Source organism: Eublepharis macularius, chromosome 15 (assembly GCF_028583425.1).
Source record: "Eublepharis macularius isolate TG4126 chromosome 15, MPM_Emac_v1.0, whole genome shotgun sequence".
NCBI lineage: Eukaryota > Metazoa > Chordata > Lepidosauria > Squamata > Eublepharidae > Eublepharis > Eublepharis macularius.
This window is the reverse complement of record NC_072804.1, coordinates 39,763,657-39,781,824: the sequence shown is the minus strand read 5'-3', so window position 1 is coordinate 39,781,824 and position 18,168 is coordinate 39,763,657. Positions and strand designations below refer to the sequence as shown.

Below are 18,168 nucleotides of genomic sequence, written 5' to 3'. Positions count from 1 at the left end.
CACCCTCTCCAGGCACCACCGCCAAACCTCCAGGAACGTCCCAAACTGGAGTTGGCACCCCGGCGTTCTGGTTTGACTCCGGGCCACCGGCCGAAGCTTAGGGCTTCTCTCCAGCAGCAGGAAAACTGCCCTCCCCGGCTCCACCGGCCACTCCTGCCTTCCCCGTTGCCGCTGGCGAGTGCCCCCGGCGGGCCCGTCGGACTCGTAATGCCCCAGAGGGACGCACGCGGGTCGGCGTCTCTTGGGAAGAGCCGAGCGCCGCGGTCCACCCTCCGCAGCAGAGCCGCGACCGCCCCTCCGGCGCGCCCAGCCGGGCCGGTCCCCTCGTGGGCAGCGGCTCCGCCCTCGCGAGGGCCGGGCAGACGGAGGGCGCGGCCACGCCGACTCGGGCAGCCTGCCGGGCGGGAGGGAAGGCGAGAGCCGCCGGGAGCCGGGCAGGAGCGGAGCGCCGACGGGGCGCGGCAGGTGGGCGCGACGCCTCCGCGGCGGGCAGCGGGAGGGAGAGGCAGGCAGGCAGGCCCTTCCCCGCCTCGGCTCCTCCGGGCGCCCGGGCTGGCGGGCAGGGACTCCTCGGAAGTTTCTCTCCTCCCGTCCCCCGCCTCGCCAGGCTTGGAGGCGGTCGGGCAGAAAACCACGACGGAGCCGCCGGGTAAAGGAGGAGGCGAGGTGGGAGCCACCCGCGGGCGAGATCTCCTCCCCGTCGCGGATGCAAAATAGGGAGGGCTTGATCGGGGGGGGGAGTCTGACCTCCGTGGGGTACAATGCTATACCCCCCAGCAGTCATTTTCTCCAGGAGAACTGATCTCCCTCGTTCGGGGATCAGTTGTAATTCCGGGACATCTCCATGCTCCACCTGGAGGTTGGCAACCACTGCCTAAGTCGGGCTTGGAACAGTTTTCGTGAGAACCCCTCCTCCGGGTGGAAAAGTGTAACGAGGGGTTATTAGTGACTGGGGGGGGGGGTTAGCTTTCAGAAACAGTGTAAAAATGAGGCAAGAAAGGAACCTGTGAATGTGCCTCTTAGTTGAACGCAGCCTTTTGCTGTCTAAAGAGCGGTTTAGCGCTGGTAGATTCAGAGGGTGGTAGAGTCCAGCTGGGAATGTCTCTTTGCCTAAAAAGAAAGAAACAGAGGCTGTCTCCCCTGTACTTGGGGTGCTGCTTTTCTGCTTGCAAGGGAGCGTGCTGCAAAGTGACCCTCCCTGGCCCTCTTTCTGCCCCCTCATTTTCCTGCACGGGTGAACCATGCCTAGCTTTAGGAAATAAGAAAATCCACACACACCCCAAGCCAGAGACTTGGCGCTCGCTTAGCTTTTTCTCTCCCCTTGGTATTTTGGTGCCTATGATGGAAGAAGACGGCTGCCTTTCCAAGGGCAGGGGAAAGGGTAATCATAAACTAAAAGTGACAGCTCTTTAAGCTTACCCCAAAAATTGCAGCCTGAGGCAAGCTACTTCACCCTGCCTACTGGTAGAGTGGTTAGCCCTGCCTCCTCCTGAAATTCCCTCGCTGAGGAATTGCTGTTAGGTTTGCAAGACAAATAGTTTTTTTTAACTTCTCTGATCCTCAGCTTTCCATTTCCTCCTTCCAGTGGATCGGGAGGGTGAGGGTTCTGCCTTCTAGGTACTGTTTCAAAGAGTGCAATGTACGCAGAATTTGTCTTTGGCCGTCTTCAGCCCAGCACATGACTGGGCTCCTTTGTTGATTGTGGTTATGGTATTTGTATATATTCACCAGGGTTTATACCTGCATCTTAATGATTTACATCTTATGAAATGTTTGTATATGGCATTGTGCCTTCCCCTCTGTGTATGTTTTTGTGTATCCATGTGTTGTATAGAACTACAAATGTGGGAAGTCGCTTGTCTCCAAAGGAAAGCGAGTCTTTGAGGGGCATTTGTGGCAAATACATGTGAAATCAACATGGCCCTTAGAATGCCCCCTTAATTTTTGGCACTCAGGCATTCCACTATCGGTATCCAACAGAAAATACTTCTTACTCTAAAATTTGATTTCCAGACCAAAGATAAAGGACTGAAATGTGCTCTAAATGGACATAGCTCTAAAAATTAAATTAAGCAGATTACTTGATAATCTTGAGAGCTGAATTAAGTTCTTAAAACTCTCCACAACTGTGTTTGTAACAGCTGGCAAAAAGCCTTTCTTTCCCTTCTAAGGGAGAGCACCAGGTTCCGCCACCTCTTTGATGCTAGGATTATTATGTCGTATCTTAACCGGTGAGCACAGCTTTCCCTCTGGAATTTAAAAACAAACCCACTATATTTCCTTGTGCATCAATATTTTTTTTTAAACTTGCCCCTCATCTGAAAAACAAGTTTGCAGGGTCCACAGATGTGTTAAATTGACAGCACTTCCTTTGATTTGCTTTATCGAGGGCTTTTTTAGCTTGCCGAGGGACAGCTGGATGGCATGTGACCGGAAAAGGAGAAGTCTGTCCCTGTTTTTTTCCCATTGCCTCCGGAAAGAGCTGGGGGGGGAGTCCTTCTGTGTGCCGCATCTGGGCCTGCCAGCTGTGCAGAGGAGGAGGAGGGACTTCCTCTTGACTGTCTGGTACAGATCTGGCCTCTGAGGGTGAATCACAAGGAAATCTGTCTTCATGTGTTTGTGTCAAGTCTACCACAATGGATTTTAATTTCCTCCCATTGAGATCCCCTTTCTACATGTGGGATCCTGATAGGCTTATGGGGAGGCCCCGGCGTAGACAGTAGGTGCCCTTTGCCATGAATTCTGTGATGTGTGATCATCGTATTCGATGAAGAGCAGCTAAATTGTCAAACCACTTTCAAACAGAATCCAGTCTGGAACTGGAGACCTTCTTTGTGAATATAAAGTGGAGGAGCAGATAAGGATGTGAGCCACTTTGGCTCCCCTTTAGGGAGAAAGGTGGGGCATAGATGAAGTAAAATAAGTAACTTATATCCTGCCTTGTCTTTTGAGATAGCAAGCGGCAGGGAGTGCAGCCAGGGAAAGCCACCTTTGAAGTATGTATGTATATGCGGTCAAATCACAACAGATACATGGTGACTCCAGCAAGGGGTTTTCAAGGCAAGTGAGTAGCAGAGGTGGTTTGCCATTGCCTTCCTCCACAAACTCATCCTTGGTGGTCACCCATCCAAGTACCAACCCTTCTTAACTTCCGAGATCTGATGAGAGCAGGCTCTACCATGCCATCTTCCTTCCCACCTTGGATGTAACTGAATCATAAACTTAAACCTCCCTTGCCTACCACAGGATCTGCTAATCTGCTCTGAGCAACAGCTAGATTGAAATGAGGCCCTTTCATACCTAAAGTATGACTGGGTTCTGACTGATGCCCATTTCTTTGCTTATGAACATACTACTGGGTCTGCTAAGAAGATTTTTACAGAGCTCCTGGCCCATTGAGCTCATTGTGGCAGCTGAGAAGTTCATCGGACAAAGAGGTTGGTTGCAACTGATAGCAGGCTTTTGGGGATAGGGCCAGCACTAACAACTAGCCCAGTTTGGCTCTCAGGTCAGTGAAGCTGCTACAGCTGATTCTGGTGCTGGGCATATTTGTGTTCTACAAGGCCATCAATGGTGGGACAGCCAAGTTGTAGAACTAGGGCTGGATTTTCTATAGTTTTGCTGCTACCTCTCCTAAAGATAAAACAGGCAAAAAGAAAACTGCATGAGGAATAGCCTATTTTGAGGAACCCCATTTGGGAACAAGAGAACCTGGTGATCTGATATCACCCTGTTGCCCTTTGAAAGAAGAGGAACGTAGCCAAATTCTTGGACATCACAATATGGCTCTTAAAGGCTGTAAGACAAGCAAGTAAATACTCGTGACCTTCAGAGCCAGCCAGAGTTGGCAGGAAACTTTCATACTGTAATGAAGTGTGAGTGTGTGTGTGTGTGTGTGTGAGAGAGAGAGAGTAAGAGTGTATGTCTGTGTGCAAGGGCCCCTCCCCATGGTGCGCCTTTAGGCGCTGATGCCTCTCCTTTTGAAATATGGAGTGGTCTTTTGTTGAATTTAAGTCTCAGATCTGGAGGGCTTAACAGTATGCTTGTGAATGATAGGTAGTTGTGTCCTTTGGATCTTGCTGGTGCAAAAGTTAACTGCGCAGTACATTTCGATTGATTGATTGATTGATTGATTGATTGATTGATTGATTGATTGATTGATTGATTGATTGATTGATTGATTGATTGATTGATTTGGATAATTTCTGAGCTCCCTTTTTGTGTACAGCCTGCTCAAAGTGGTTTCAAAGTACCCCTGCTGCATAACAATCATAAAAATGTCCCATAGGATAATAGAAATCATCACTATACAAAGCTCAGAAACCCAATGAGCAGAAGTACAACCATCACAGAGAAAAGCTGTACATGAAAGTTCCATTGGGCCAAAAGGCCGTGCAGAATAAATAAGTTTTTAATAAATGCTGAAAGTCCTGTGATGGTGGCACAAGAGGAACCTCCCCAGGTAATTTCTGAACAGCTACCCCGGAAGCCTTCACCTCGGTTCCCACTAAACGTTCCTGTGATAATGCCAATTATACTCACAATAAAACCCCTCCGCTGATTGGAGATCATGAGCAAGAACATGCAGGTGTGTTAGCACACAAAACACATTGTGTGGCACATCATGTCCTGCCTTGAAAGCTTTGGAAAAAGGATGGGCTATAACAAATAATTCGATGGTGGTGTGAACATGTAGGGATTGACACAGACGAGGTGTAGCTTTCGTACACTGATTCCCTGAATCAGTTCCTCCGTTCCCTACCAAGCCCCCTTTGGGATGGGCCTTTCATGGCAGCACTTGAACCCAGGGTCAAATAAGGCTGCTCTGAGTGAAGGATCCAGTTGAGAAATGCCCACTGTGGAGGAGCCAATTACTGATAGTTGAGGAAACCCGCATCTTCCCTCCAGACACAACCGCATGTAGAATGCAGCTGTCAGCAGTTTGCAAGAGTGCAGCTTCTGAAAACATCCGGAATCAAATTGTGGAAGGAGGCAGAGAAGCAAAGAACACCACCAAGCTCCCAGTTTTGGCAACCCCTGGTGGGGTTTTCATGGCAAGAGACTAACAGAGGGGGTTTGCCATTGCCTGCCTCTGCAGGTCTCCCACCCAAATATTAACCGAGGTTGACCCTGCTTAGCTTCTGAGATCTGATGAGATCAGGATCAGGCTATCCAGGTCAGGGCTCAATATTGATGTGTGCTGTGCTTCAAATGCACTCGGTGGTCCAGAGGTGACTGGCTAGGAGGAAGTTCCAAGTTCTCTGCACCCCCAAGAGGAATGACAACCTTCTTCTTCCCCACCGGACTTGAAAAGAGCAAGAGACCTATTGATACTACGTGAACAGATAAAACTTCCATCATAACTGAACCAGACCATTGGTCCATTAAGATCTGCGTTGTCCAGTCAGACTGGCAGCAGCTCTCCAGGGTCTCAGGTGGAGGTTTTTTATGTCACCTACTGCCAGAACCTTTAACTGGAGATGCCAGAAATGGAACCTGGGACCTTCCGTATGCCAAGAAGAGACTCTGCCACTGAGCCACAGCACCTACCTCCATGCGGAACTGCGTACAGGTAGCCAGTTAGCCCTGCCATTTCCTCTTTGCACCATGTCCTTGGGGGAGCTTGCAGTGGTGTGATGTGAACCAGGGCTTTGCCAACAGTTTGCTGCTCTCCGATGGGCACGTGCTCCAACAAAGCAGCCTTTAAAGGATGCCCAAGAAAAGGTTACCTTCTCCCTGAAATGGCTCTGCCATCTGCAGGTATCCCATTTCTCTGGCATCACAGACCCGTCCTGCAGCTTTCTCGGTGTGCGTGATACCACCCGCCGCCCCCACCCTTTGTGCAAAGAGCAGCTGCCGCCTCCAGGTCTCTGCTCTTGTTGAATGTTCGGCATCTCCAGACTAAAAATACAGGCTGTAGAATAGGGTCCCCTCTTGTGTCCGGTCACGTAGGTGTCCCAAATGCCCTGGGCAGCTGGCCTCTCTCTCAGGGTCCTGCGTGTGTTGCAGGTTGCCCTTTCCGCCTGCTGGCACTAAGTGCCTCCCCAGTCTTTTCCAAGCTGTGACAAAAAATAGACCGGAGGCTTGTCGCATTTGCCTTAGTGGCCAGCCTTCGTGCCCCACCAAGTGCTGCTTCAGCCCTTTCTGGGCCAGGGAGAGGTGGTCCTGTGGCTAAAGTGGTCTAGGCAGCTTCTGAGCTCAGGAAATCCCAGCTAGGAGTGGGTTGCCTTTGTGAAGTCTGCTAAGGAAGCAAAAGGTCCCAGGTTCAGTCCTTGGCATCTCCAAGTTAAAATGATATGGTAGAAAGTGGTGCAAAAGACCTCTGCTTAAGAGCATGAAGAGCCTCTGCCTGTCTAAGCAGACAATACTAACTTTGATGGACCGATGGGCTGAGGCAGTAGAAGGCAGCTTTATGATGTCTGACTGGAGTTTGTTCCTTGTCGCATACGCTTCGGCTCTGCACCGATTTTTAACACCTGGAAACGATACACAGTCAGGACCTAATTCTTTCCCAGTTACCGGTTGCTTGAATTATAAAGGGGCAAATATTGCAATATGCACGTTTACACAAACCTCTTTCTTGTTCCCACATGTCTCAACTCAGCTTGCAGAGGCAGATGTAGATAACTTGGGGTTTACCCTCCTGCCTTCCATCTCCTCTTCCATAGTGGCCCTTGATCCTGTGACATCCATGGGCTTTGGGGCTGTCCCAGCTGCTCAGATGTGGGGGGGGGCTTCTGGTACTGGCTTAGCACTGGACTTGGCAGCAGCTGCTTTGCACGGCTGCCTGGTTTTTGCGCGCTGCTGTGTCTCTCGCGCTCGCTACCCACCCAGGATCTTAAGCAATCCTCATGGAGGACAGCGGGGTCTGGCAACGGGAGCAGCTTACCTCATCCCGTAAAAATGCTTTGTTAGTGAGACTGGGAAAACTGTCTGAGGTTTCTGTCTGAGCAGACTGGGATTGCTGGTGTCTTTTGGAACCACGGCACAGTGGAAGAGGCTGGAGAGCAAATCTGCAGCTGTTTTGGAGCCATGGCGACAGGCAGCCTTCAACAAGAAGCTCACTGGCAGGGCAGCAGGTGCCTAAAAGGGGACCTTGGCCTCAAAACTGCCCAAGGCCCTTCAGTCTCTAGCTTGGAGAGATGCCCGAGGATCTCCGAGAAAACCCTGGGTGACTCACAGAGTGTCAGAAGTCAGAACTAATCTGGGTTTGTCTCCAATTGAATTCCAAACTTGTCAAGTCCTTCTATTTGGACAGAAGCCTCTTCTGGCAGTTAGGAAGGATGAGAGGAGCTGTGAAGGTCAGGGCTTCCGATGAGAGGGGGACCAAAATATCAGGCACGTGGCTCCCTTTCACGTGCTTGTCTGTTGCCAGATTCCTCTTGTGCATTCTGGGAAGGCAGAAGTGGAGCCTGCCAGGAATACTCCATCCTCTCTGCAGAGTCAGCTCTGAGTTAGGAAGGTTTCCTTTCCTTCTCGCCTGTGATGGGCATGTCGAACCACTGTGCAAAGGAAAAGGCAAGTTATCTGCTGTAACTGTTTGTGCTCTCTAACACCTGGCCCCAAGAGAGTGGACATGTCAGGAAGACAACTAAGAGAGGCAGCAGGAAGATAGCAGGCAGCCGGCAAACTGAACATCCTCTTCGGTTGCACTACCATTTGAAGGCATTTCTTGCCTTGCCTTAACGTGGATAGGCCAGAAAACAACAGTGATTGGAAGTTGTGCCCAACGGATTGTGGGGGAAAGTGCTGTTGAGTCATAGCCAATTTATGGCGTCCCCTGCTGGGGCTTTCAAGGCAGCAACCCTGCTCTTTGTTGGAGGTCTCCCATCCAATTACTAACCAAGGTTGACCCTGCTTAGCTTCCACGATCTGATGAGATCAGGCTTGCCTGGGCTATCCAGGACAGGGCACCCGCCAGATGAATGTGCAGGAAAACACCAGATTCGACATCTTTCCACCCTGTGAATATGGGAGAAGGTGGGAGACACCACTGATAGTGGTGTGTGTTGCTTTCACTTAAGCAAACAGTACTGCTGCGGCTTACAGGGAAGGAAGAGGACTGGGGCACTGCGTCCTTTCTTAAGTTTGATACAGTTGGTGTGTGTTTGAACTGGTCTAATATTTCTCATCGCTTTGAAAAGAATGAAGGCTTGCAGCTATCCCTTTGCTCTAAGCCAGAGTGGCAGGGCTTTCGTGGGCTCTTGTGTTACCTGCTAGTTGTGCCGGAGCATGGTGCATGCAGGTATCAACTAGCTAGCCAGCCGCTTGCCCTTTCCTGCCATCCTCCCTTATATATGTATGGGCACATGGTCCAAACAAGAGTTTGGCTGGTGGAGGTGCTGCTGCTTGCAAATGGGTCAGGCTTTACCTGGTTTACAATATCCCTTTCCAGAGGAGGATGGCTTCCAAGAGCAGTTGCTGCCCCCCGCCAAAAAAAGTTCCTGCCCTTCAAACCACTCCATGCTCCATTACTTCAGTACAAATTGCAAGTCTTGAGATTCCCACTGCAGAAGCCCTGCCCAGTTGTTAGTGGGGGACTGATGATCTCAAAGTCGGGAACTTCAGATTCTCTGTGGCTGAAGATCAGTTGTTTGTTGGTGTTGCATGTGGACTAGGGCCATTGTCCAGACAGTGCTTCAGTGCACAGGCCTCTTCATCTCTGAAGAAGAGGCCTGTTGCAACCACACATCTGCCTTGATTTTCTAGGCTAGCACCACTGGCTTGAAGGTTCTGTGGAGTGGCTCCTTCTCCAAATAAGGCAGAGTGCATTGCCCTGCCGTTTGCTAAAGAAGAGGCTCTCTCTCTGTGTCGGAACGCCGTGAAATTGTTGACCTTCTCCTTCAGGCCTTTGCTCTCTGAAATCTTACCCCTGGGGTCTTTGCAGGCAAGAGCACGTCTTGCGCTAATCCTCTGGAGCCTGGCCTGCCAGGCACCTTTTCGAGTCCTGACTGATTTCCCAAAGGAATTGAATGTTTCGACTTGGGCCAACCAAGAGGTCAAAGTCTGTGTTTGCTAGGGAGCAGCTCTTCAAGAAATGTGCCGCTCTCAGAACAGCTTTTGGGATCCCTCGTCAAGGCCTAATGCCCTAATGAGGGTCTGAAAGTATGAGCCGCTGCATGGGTCTTAGAGAAAGAACTTGGCAAGAAGGGATCTCCGATCCCCGGGGGGAAGCGTTGCAGTGGTAGAAGGGGATTTGCAGTTGGCTCAGGCTTGCCCTGGGAGTGTAATTGATAGCAGATGGGAGGCTGCCCAGCTCTCACCAGGACTGGAACATCTCGGCTGTACAGATGGAAATGCGATCTAGTTTTTACTCTGACGAAGGAAGTGAAGGAGACGTGCCTATTATGCCTGCAGGATCCACTCTGTTAAAAAAAAGGGGGGTGTCTGCCTGCCCCTTTGTTAACAGATGGTCTGAATTTCTCAGCCTCCAGTGGGCAGAGTAACTTGAGGAGCATCCCTTTCATTGGATAGGAAATCTTCCCAGGTTTTAAAGCATGCAAACTGCAGTCTTCTTCCCAATTAAACGTGTGAAGATCCCCTCCCCGCTACCACCACATGGCCTCCCTTGACCTCTTTCTGTCCTGGTGTCAAGTTGAATAGAGTCCAAGTACAAAAGGCGCCTCTCGCCCCAAAGCCGCAAGCGCCTTCGCTCTTGGATACCTGATCTGCGTTCCTCTCGTTGGAAAGGCTCCCTCTGGAGCTGCAGTTCTCCGAACAAAGAGCCACGGCAAGAGCAACTGTTTTGACCAAATTTGGGGAAAAAGTTCCCTTTCGCCTTCATGCAGAGATGGAGTGCAATTGCTCTGCCAGTCTCCCGTGCCAGTAAAATTCAGCAGCTGCCTCGTTTATCACACTGGGGTGTGTGATTACACAGTTGCAACCCACTGGCTCCTGCGCGCACAACTTGTCTATGTCCAGCCCTGAGCCCAGTTGACCCGAGGAGTATTTCCAGAAATGGTTCCCAGGAAAGGGCCGAATCTGATTCTCAGTTCCTCAGTTGGTGCTTCTATCTAGTTTATTTGATGCAAGGGGGAGACATTTAAATGTGGAGATTGCCGTTCAGCGGAGAGCTGTGGGCTCTTAAACTGCCTGCCGCATCTCTGCATGTTCCATCAGACTTGCAAGTTAGATGGATTCCCACAGGCCAGCTGGGATGCAAGCAAGAAATCCCCGGTTGCCCGCTGGAGCTTCAGTCCATCCCCAGAGGTTGGCATATTGTTCCCCTTGCCCTTGGAATGGTAACCCCCAGGTGTATATGGGTTTATGCACAAGAACCCGGAATATAGGAAACCCAGATCAAGTTGCCCTCTAATTTAGGCGTGGCCCACAAGACCACAGCACATCCATATCCTGTATGCAAAAAGCATTATGGAGCGACTCTGTTCATTCAAGTCTCTCCTGCAATCTGGCGGGAGCTTGCTTTTGAACTTGACTGGGTGCGAACCTGGGACGTCATGTGCCGCTTGCCCCAGAGCTCATTCAGCAGTGTCAGATAAGACAGATGGGCCATTTCTGGGGGCCAAAGCCAAGACTAGCCTATCTCTTGGTTGCGTTTGCCTGGGGCTGCGATGTGAGCGTTGCTTCAGCATCTGCAAGGGGTCAAGGCAAAGGAGGCCACCTCCTTCTGGCTCAGGAATGCCTTTTCCCTGTGCCCAGAAAGTTGTTTTCTCCTGCCTTCCTTTGCAAACAGCTGCTGGCTCTGGCAGACGGCCCGCGGAAATAGGTTTTCAGAAGTGGCTGCACGAGAGTCTGTGCTGTTCAGTGTTACTGATATTCTCCCCTGCGCAGTAGCACTGTAATATTCTCCACCGGATATTTGTGGATGTGTGTATTTTCTGTAGCATAGAGCAGACAATTGGGGTAGGGATGCCAACTCTGATTTGTGAAAATCCTGGAGATTTAGGGGGTAGAGCCTGAGGAGGGCGGAGTTTGGGGAGGGGAGGGACTTTGGTGTGGTATAATGCCATACAGTACACCCTGCATAGCTGCCGTTTCCTCCAAGAGAACTGATCTCTATTGTCTGGAGATCAGTTGTAATTCCAAGAGATCTCCAGGCCCAACCTGGAAGTTTGCAACACTCAGTAGGGGGCCCCTGTCAAGCGTCCAGAGGAGTTAGCTGTGTTAGTCTGTAGTTGCAAAATAGTAAAGAGTCCAGTAGCACCTTTAAGACTAACCAACTTACTTTTTACTATTTTGCAACCCATCAAGTGTGTGTGTGTGGAGGGGGGGTAATGCAACCTGTTGCTCAGGGTCCCACTTTGCAGGCTCGAGGTGTGCTCCTCTGAGACACATGCAGCTGCTTTTATACTGAATCATTTCATCAAGGTCAGTATTGACTACTCAAACTGGCAGCAACTCTCCAGGTTCACATGAAGGTCTTTCAGATCACCTCCTGCCTGTTTTTCTTTTTTAACTGGAGATGCTGGGGATTGAACCTGGGACTTGCTGCATGCAAAGCAGAGGCTCTTCCACTGAGCCACGGCCCCTCCTCTGACTCACTTCAACTGCCTTTGCTCCCCAGGGACTCCTTGGTGTGGCAGTTGTCATGGCAAGAGCCAGACTGGTATCTTTCCCTCCAGTGCCAAAGGATTGCCGGTTCCTCCCCCCCTCCCCCCCCCCCACACACGCTGGCTTTGTCTTAAAAGGGTTGCACCATTGCCATTTCCTGCTGACCTGACTCACAGCTTGCCCTTGCAGGTCTCCGGCAAGCTAGTCCAGGCATGTCCTGCACGCTCTTTGCCAGATCAGCCAGGCGGAGTTTAGGCCTTGCTAGTACAAGCGAACAGGGAGATGCTGGAGGCAGTGGTTGGGTCAGGGGGGAGGGACAGCAAAGAATGCTCATTTCCGGCTCCAGGCAGAGGCCCTGTCATTCAGCTGAAGAGCAGGAACAAATGGGACTCCTTCAGAGTCTTGCCTGGCAGGGAAGTTGACTGCAGGTTGCAGGGGGTCTGCCTTCTCCCACCTGACCTGCAGCGGGAATCACAGTTCTTGGGGGCAGCACATGCTTGAAGTTCCTGGGCAGTCAGAGGGAAGGGAACGGAACATACCTCTGTGCTCTCAGGAAGAAACATAGCTCTGAAGGGACCTGTTGGGGAGCCTCCCCCCTAAAAAAAAGTCGGATGCAATTGATAGGTGTGACGGAGAGGCAGGCAAGACGGCAGCTGAACCTGTGAAGCCAGCCTTGCGCTCTGCATTCTTTCTCCCCTCCACCCCCCACTGGCTTCTCTCAGTTTAGTTCCACAGAGCTCACTCTCTCTCTCTCTCTCCCTTCATTGGACTTGCAGAGTCTTGTACAGTTCTTTGCTTTGGAGTTTCCGATGCATCCAGCTGATGCATCTAAGCTTCCCTGGGCCAAAGAGCTACCAAGAGAATAAAACGGGCAAAGGGGAAGAGATCTCTTTTGTAGTTCTTTCTTCCAGCACTTTCCAAATGGCCATTTTGGCTTTCATGGGGGTTGGTCTCCTCCTAAATATGATCCCCTGCAATGCGGGGTACGCAAAAGCCAACATTAGTTTAGACTCTGTTTTTCCAGCAAGTAGGAGGGCCCGACCTTCCCAGGCCAACCCTTCTGTCCCTTGCAGGCTGCGTGATCCTCCCAGCGGCTTGGAACTCCTGCTGACTCTGGTACCTTCTCTCCCCAGGAGACGCGCAGCATCTCGGCCGGCATCATGACAGAGGGGTTTGATTGTGCAAGCTGCAAGGAGACCCTCTATGGGCGCAAGTACATCCAGGTGGATGAAGGGCCGTTCTGCATCCCTTGTTACGACGCCCGCTTTGCCAACACCTGTGATGAGTGCAAGGAGCTCATCGGACATGACTGCAGGGTGAGTGTGGCAGCCCCGAGTTGTCTTTGCCCCGGTGCCCCAGCCACTTCAGCACCTGCCTGCCTCCATCACCATCAAGGAGCCTCCAGACTGGAGGCCCGTCCCCCCAAGAGGGTCAGAAACTACCAAGAGGGGCAAGGGTATCGTCTCGTCTCCCCGCTCCTGCCAGCATGTGCTTGGTTTCGCAAGGCATCTTCTTCCTGTCCTTTAGCAAACAAGGCCTCATTGAAAGCTCATCTTTGCGACAGCACGGTGTAATGGTGAGAATGTTGGACTAGGATCTGGGAGGCCCAGGTTTGAATCCTGACTCTGCCATGGAAGCTCGCTAGGTGATCTTGGGCGACTTACACACACACTGCCTAATCTACCTCACAGGGTTGTTGTGAGGATAAAATAGAGGAGAATGATGTGAGCCACTTTGGGTGACGGTGTATAAATCAGTAAATAAATCTGGGTTGTTTCTGTAGCCTCTTGAAAGGACCCCGGAAAGGGTAAAATAGCCAGTTCGCAACTAGATGTAAAAGGTAGACAAGGGCAAAGAATGGAAGTTGCTTTCAGAGAACCCTTTCACTCCAGTGTTAACCAAGGAGGAGGTTGTCCCTTCATGCTAGGGAGCTCTCTCGCTGAACACTGGTGGGGCCATGCCTGCTTCTGAGCTTCCCTGGAAGCATCTGGCCAGCTGTCATTAGACACAGAATGCGAAGCCTGGGAGGCCCCTTCTCTGGTCCAGCGAGGGAACTGTTTTTTCCCCCGGGAACTAAATGGAGCCTCCATGTCCACTGACAGTTTATCTTTGAAGACCACTAGCGTGGGGGCGGCCCTATTTATGCACTTTCTGGGGGCTTGGCCTGACTGTTTTGGGGGATACATGCAGGGCTTTGGGTTTGATCAAACAGCACTGCTCAGGGGCTCTTATGAGTGGTTCCTGCCCCCAGAACAGATACAGGTCAGCCTGCACTCAGCGCTGCCTTCCTTACCCTGGTGACTCTTGCTAGCGGGCACTAGTGAAGCAGTACTCTTTTCCTGGCCACTCTTGCCTAGCGGGATGCGCCGCACTCACAGACCTGATTTCTCCCCCATTACTGGCCTGCCCCACAAATTGGGCTGCAGCTTGGCCCCAGAGCAGGGCCTCCTCAACCATCTCCTCTCCTCTCCCCCAGGAACTCTACTACGAGGACCGCCATTACCACGAGGGCTGCTTTCGGTGCTTCCGCTGTGACCGCTCCCTGGCCGACGAGCCCTTCACTTGTCAGGGGGACGAATTGCTCTGCAACGACTGTTACTGCCGAGAGTTCTCCTCCCAGTGTGTTGCTTGCCAGCAGGTGGTCATGCCAGGTGCGATGCCAGGCAACTGGAACGGGCAGGGGGGGCAGGATCTCTGGTCTGCCTGGGTTCTACTGCATCCCTCAGTGTTCTTATCCCCACTGCTTCCTGTCCCACAGGTTCCCGGAAGCTGGAGTACAATGGGCAAACGTGGCATGAGCACTGCTTCCTCTGCAGCAGCTGCCAGCAGCCCATCGGAGCTCACTCCTTCATCCCTGACAAGAAGGACCATTACTGTGTCCCCTGCTACGAGAGCAAATTTGCACCCCGCTGCACACACTGCAAGAAGGTCAGTGGAGAGGAGAGGGTATTCTCAGTCCTACAGGCCTCCAGGGAGGGAGAGGGAACCCCTTGCTGAGCATCAAATATGAATGCTGCTCCTGTGCCCACAGTCGTTGACCAAGGGAGGAGTGACCTACCGGGATGAGCCATGGCACAAGGAGTGCTTCGTCTGCACTGGCTGCAGAGTGCCGCTGGCCGGGCAGCACTTCACCTCCCAAGATGACCAGCCGTACTGTGTGAAATGTTTTGGGAGCCTCTACGCCAAGAAGTGCAGTGCGTGCCTGAAGCCCATCACAGGTGAGTGGGTAACCCGTCCTCCTTGCAAGCTGGGCAGAGGTAGCCATGTGGAAGGTGCGCTGCATGGTTGCCACAGGGAAGGGCAAGAAACCTTTACAAAAATGCCATTACAAGGTTACTACAAATTTACAAGTTTACTGCAAGGTTTCTTCAAGGTTACTACAAGATCGGTATATGGTTACAAGGTTACTACACAGTTACTGGGGGTGGTAACAAGGTTACTATGAGATCAATACAAGGTTTCTGCAAGGTTACAAAGAGTTACTACTAGGTTACACCAAGATTACTACAATGTTACTACAAGGTGGTTACATGGTTAAATCAAGAACTGTACAAGGTTACTATGAGATTACAAGTGTTCTCTCCTCCAGGATTCGGAGGGGGCAAATATGTCTCCTTTGAAGATCGCCACTGGCACCACGACTGCTTCAGTTGCTCCCGCTGTGCCACTCCACTGGTGGGGAAGGGCTTCATCCCAGAGAATGAGGAGATCCTGTGCCGTGATTGTGCCAGCAACAACCTCTGAAATGTCACAGACCAGCTTTGTGTGTGCCCAAGTGTCTTCCTGGAGCAGCAGGGCAAGGGGAGTGACGCCCTCCACCAGGAAGGTGCTGACCCCTCTCCTTCCTCTGACCTGGGTGGCCGGTCTCAGGCTTGCTCAGGCAGGACATCCCCGTGAAATAGCACTCCCTCCCCCTCACCTCCACCTTGAGGTCCAGCAAGGTATTTTGCAAGTCTCCACAGGTCTGGGAAGGTCTAGCGGCCCCAGCTCGAGGAGGGGGTGGGGTGGAATGTCCCAGGCAGAGGTGGCTGCGGGCCAAGCAGGTCTTGGCTCAATTAGCAGAGACCTCTGGAATAGGGTTGCCAACCTCCAGGGGATGGCTGGAGATCTCCCAGAATTACAACTGATCTCTAGGCCACAGTGATCAGCTCCCCTGGAGAAAATGGCTGCTTTAGAAGGTGGACTCTACAGCATTACATTCCTGCGGAGCTCCCCCACCCCAAAGGTTGCCCTTCTCAGGTACCTCCTTCCAAAACGTCAGGAATTTCCCAACCTGGTGCTGACAAACCCTACTCTGGAACCAAAACCTTCCCCCAGCTAGAGGTTTGGGTGAAATGGTCCCCAGCTGCCAATGCAGGCAATCCTCTTTTCTGCAGCAAGAGTCTCACGTATCTTGCTTGTAGGCGGGGGGGGGGGGGAGACAAAGAAAAGGAAAGCCACCCCCAGTGTACACTTGGGGTGAGGCCTGCTGCTTCTTCTGCCCCCCTCACTGAGCAAGCATGCCTGAGTGCCAAAAAAACCTGAAGGGGGGTGAGTGGAAAGGGAAAGAGGAGCAGACAGAGACATCTCTGGTTCCCAATGCTGCCCTTTACACCCAGAAGCGAAGCAGAGGTAATTGGCCCCCCTGAGTGGGCAGGGGCTGGCAGAGCCCACCTTCTGCAACCCTGCCATGCAGGAGAGCAGGCAAACTGGACCCTCCTGGCCTGACGAGAGCTCCCCGTGCCTTTGCTCTGCCCTGGGTTTTTTCTCTCCCTGGGTTTTTTCCTTTCTTCCTCTTCTCCTGGTGGGGGAGGGAAGCAAAGCCCGTCCCCTCCTCCTCTTCTGGAGAAAGGTCAGGCAAGTCACCAGCGCTCAGAGGCTTTGCTGGGGGAAGGGGGGGGTCTGAGCACCACCCAAGCGTTTCGTCAAGATTTTTTCAGGGGGTGGGAGTGCCTCCTCTAGTCCTGTTCACTGCCAGTAATTGTACGTGCCTCTCCCCCTCCTGTTTCCGGCATTGAATAATAAACCATGTTAATGGACCACGGATGTCATTCGTTTTTGGGGGGCGGGGGGGGCTAACGTTGTCTTTGGTTCATCTGAAATATGCAATCTTTCCTCTTACTTTCTTCCTAAGTTGTCCTTGGGTTTCGCTACAAGGAAGGAAAATTGGCGATTCCCCCCCCCGGGCGCCCCCCCCCCTGCTGTTTGCTTGCCCAGTCCAGTGGTTCTGATGCTTTCTGGGCTTTACAGCAGGACTGCAGTCCCTTTTGAGACTCCAAGACCTCCGTTGCAAACAGAAGCTGAGCTCATCTTGCAATCCCACGGCCACGCCTGCCCTCCGTCAGCCTTGCTGTGAAACAAATCCAAGCCATCCCAGTGGAAAGAGAGCCCCCCCTCCAAAGTTAGGCAACACATTCTGGTGGTAATGGCAGTATGTTTGGGGCAGCCCCCCCTTTTGATTCTGTTCGTGCTCTGTATTCACCTTTATTCACAATTGCCTTTCCAGATGTGGCTGCCATTGAAACTTTTTTGAGGAGGTGGGAAGGACTTGGCCTGGATAACAATCACACCCCCTCCCCAGCTTGGTTAGAAGCTTTTGCCCCTGGGATCCCGTAACTGGTGATGTTCTCCAAAAAAGGAAACGGCCCATCTGCATGTGGCCAGCAACATCTGGATTCCATCCCAACATGAAGGGGTGGTGACTCACTTAATTGGGGGGGGGAGGGTGAGGTAATGCGGCAAGCGCTGAAGGCCTGGAGCGGTGGGGGCGGAACCAGCTATGCCGTTGGGTGAGGGAGCCAAGTTGGAAAGGGGCCCAAGTGCTGCTGAGTGGGAAAGCCAGAGTGGGGGAAGGGGCCAGATGAAAGCAGCCCCAGGCAAGCAAGCCCTTCAAGGACCAGGGCCTGCTCCACCCCACCCCCCCAGCTAGCTGAAGGGCAGAAGAGCCCTCTAGCCGTCCCCTTCTGCCTGTACATTAAAGTAGAGTTCTTGAGGGGTGGCCTCAGAAAACCTCTGTGTGGCTTGCCTCCTAACTGTGCCCCACTTTCTGCGCCTCACCCCATGGCCTTGTGCTAGGGAGCAAGGCCTCCAGGCTAAGATGCCACTTGCCAAGGCTGGGACTTGCCCTCACCCTTGGAAGGCCCTGCACCTAACCCCATGGGCATGGCAAGGCCAGTCTTTCTCCAACCCCAGCACAGGCAGCACCTAGAGCTACCTTCACTCATCCCTGTTCAGGACAGGGCCAGAACAGACACTGAACATTTGAGGTTCAAGCGCAGTGCCCATGGGCCCATGGCAGGAGGGGAAGGGAGAAGTTTGAGGCCTTACTCGATGCTGCTTTGGGGCATTTTAAGGTACAGGGGAAAGCTTAACCCTTCAGTGTTTCATGAAAGTCAGCAGCAAGGAAGTTTTTCATCCTGGCAAGGAAGGATTTGCTGCTCGTGCCTTTAAGAAAAGACAGGAAGCAGAAATCAACCTGGTTCACACATACACAAGGTTGGTATTAAGACATAGGTGAATTCACGCATACACAAAGCTGCCTTATATTGAAACAGACCATTGGTCTATCAAGGTCACTATTGTCTACTCAGACAGGCTGCACTTTCCCAGTGTCTACAAACAAGGTCCATCATATAACCTACTGCCTGGTCCTTTTAGCAGATGTAGGGGATTGAACCT

General features: G+C 52.1%; 1 protein-coding gene across 2 annotated transcripts; it reads left to right on the top strand.

Moving 5' to 3' along the window:
* Positions 1–356: 356 nt before the first annotated feature.
* On the top strand, positions 357–16,530 carry FHL3 (four and a half LIM domains 3). Of its 2 annotated transcripts, none has more exons than XM_054999434.1 (6): positions 357–465; positions 12,645–12,827; positions 13,988–14,162; positions 14,270–14,439; positions 14,543–14,729; positions 15,101–16,530. In XM_054999434.1, the coding sequence occupies exons 2-6, from the start codon at positions 12,672–12,674 to the stop codon at positions 15,253–15,255; spliced, it is 843 nt and encodes a 280-aa protein (XP_054855409.1). In that variant the 5' UTR covers positions 357–465; positions 12,645–12,671; the 3' UTR covers positions 15,256–16,530. The 2 variants fall into 2 exon arrangements, with proteins under 2 accessions (XP_054855409.1, XP_054855410.1); XM_054999435.1 differs by lacking the exon at positions 357–465 and adding an exon at positions 474–649.
* The last annotated feature ends 1,638 nt before the right edge of the window (positions 16,531–18,168 follow it).

What these genes read in the sequence shown, in the direction of transcription:
- FHL3 (XM_054999434.1), top strand. Translation starts at nt 12,672, where the DNA reads ATGACAGAGGGGTTTGATTGTGCAAGCTGCAAGGAGACCCTCTATGGG. An exon ending in TCATCGGACATGACTGCAGG is followed by an intron (nt 12,828 to 13,987) that starts GTGAGTGTGGCA and finishes CCTCTCCCCCAG; the next exon opens with GAACTCTACTACGAGGACCG. An exon ending in CCAGCAGGTGGTCATGCCAG is followed by an intron (nt 14,163 to 14,269) that starts GTGCGATGCCAG and finishes CCTGTCCCACAG; the next exon opens with GTTCCCGGAAGCTGGAGTAC.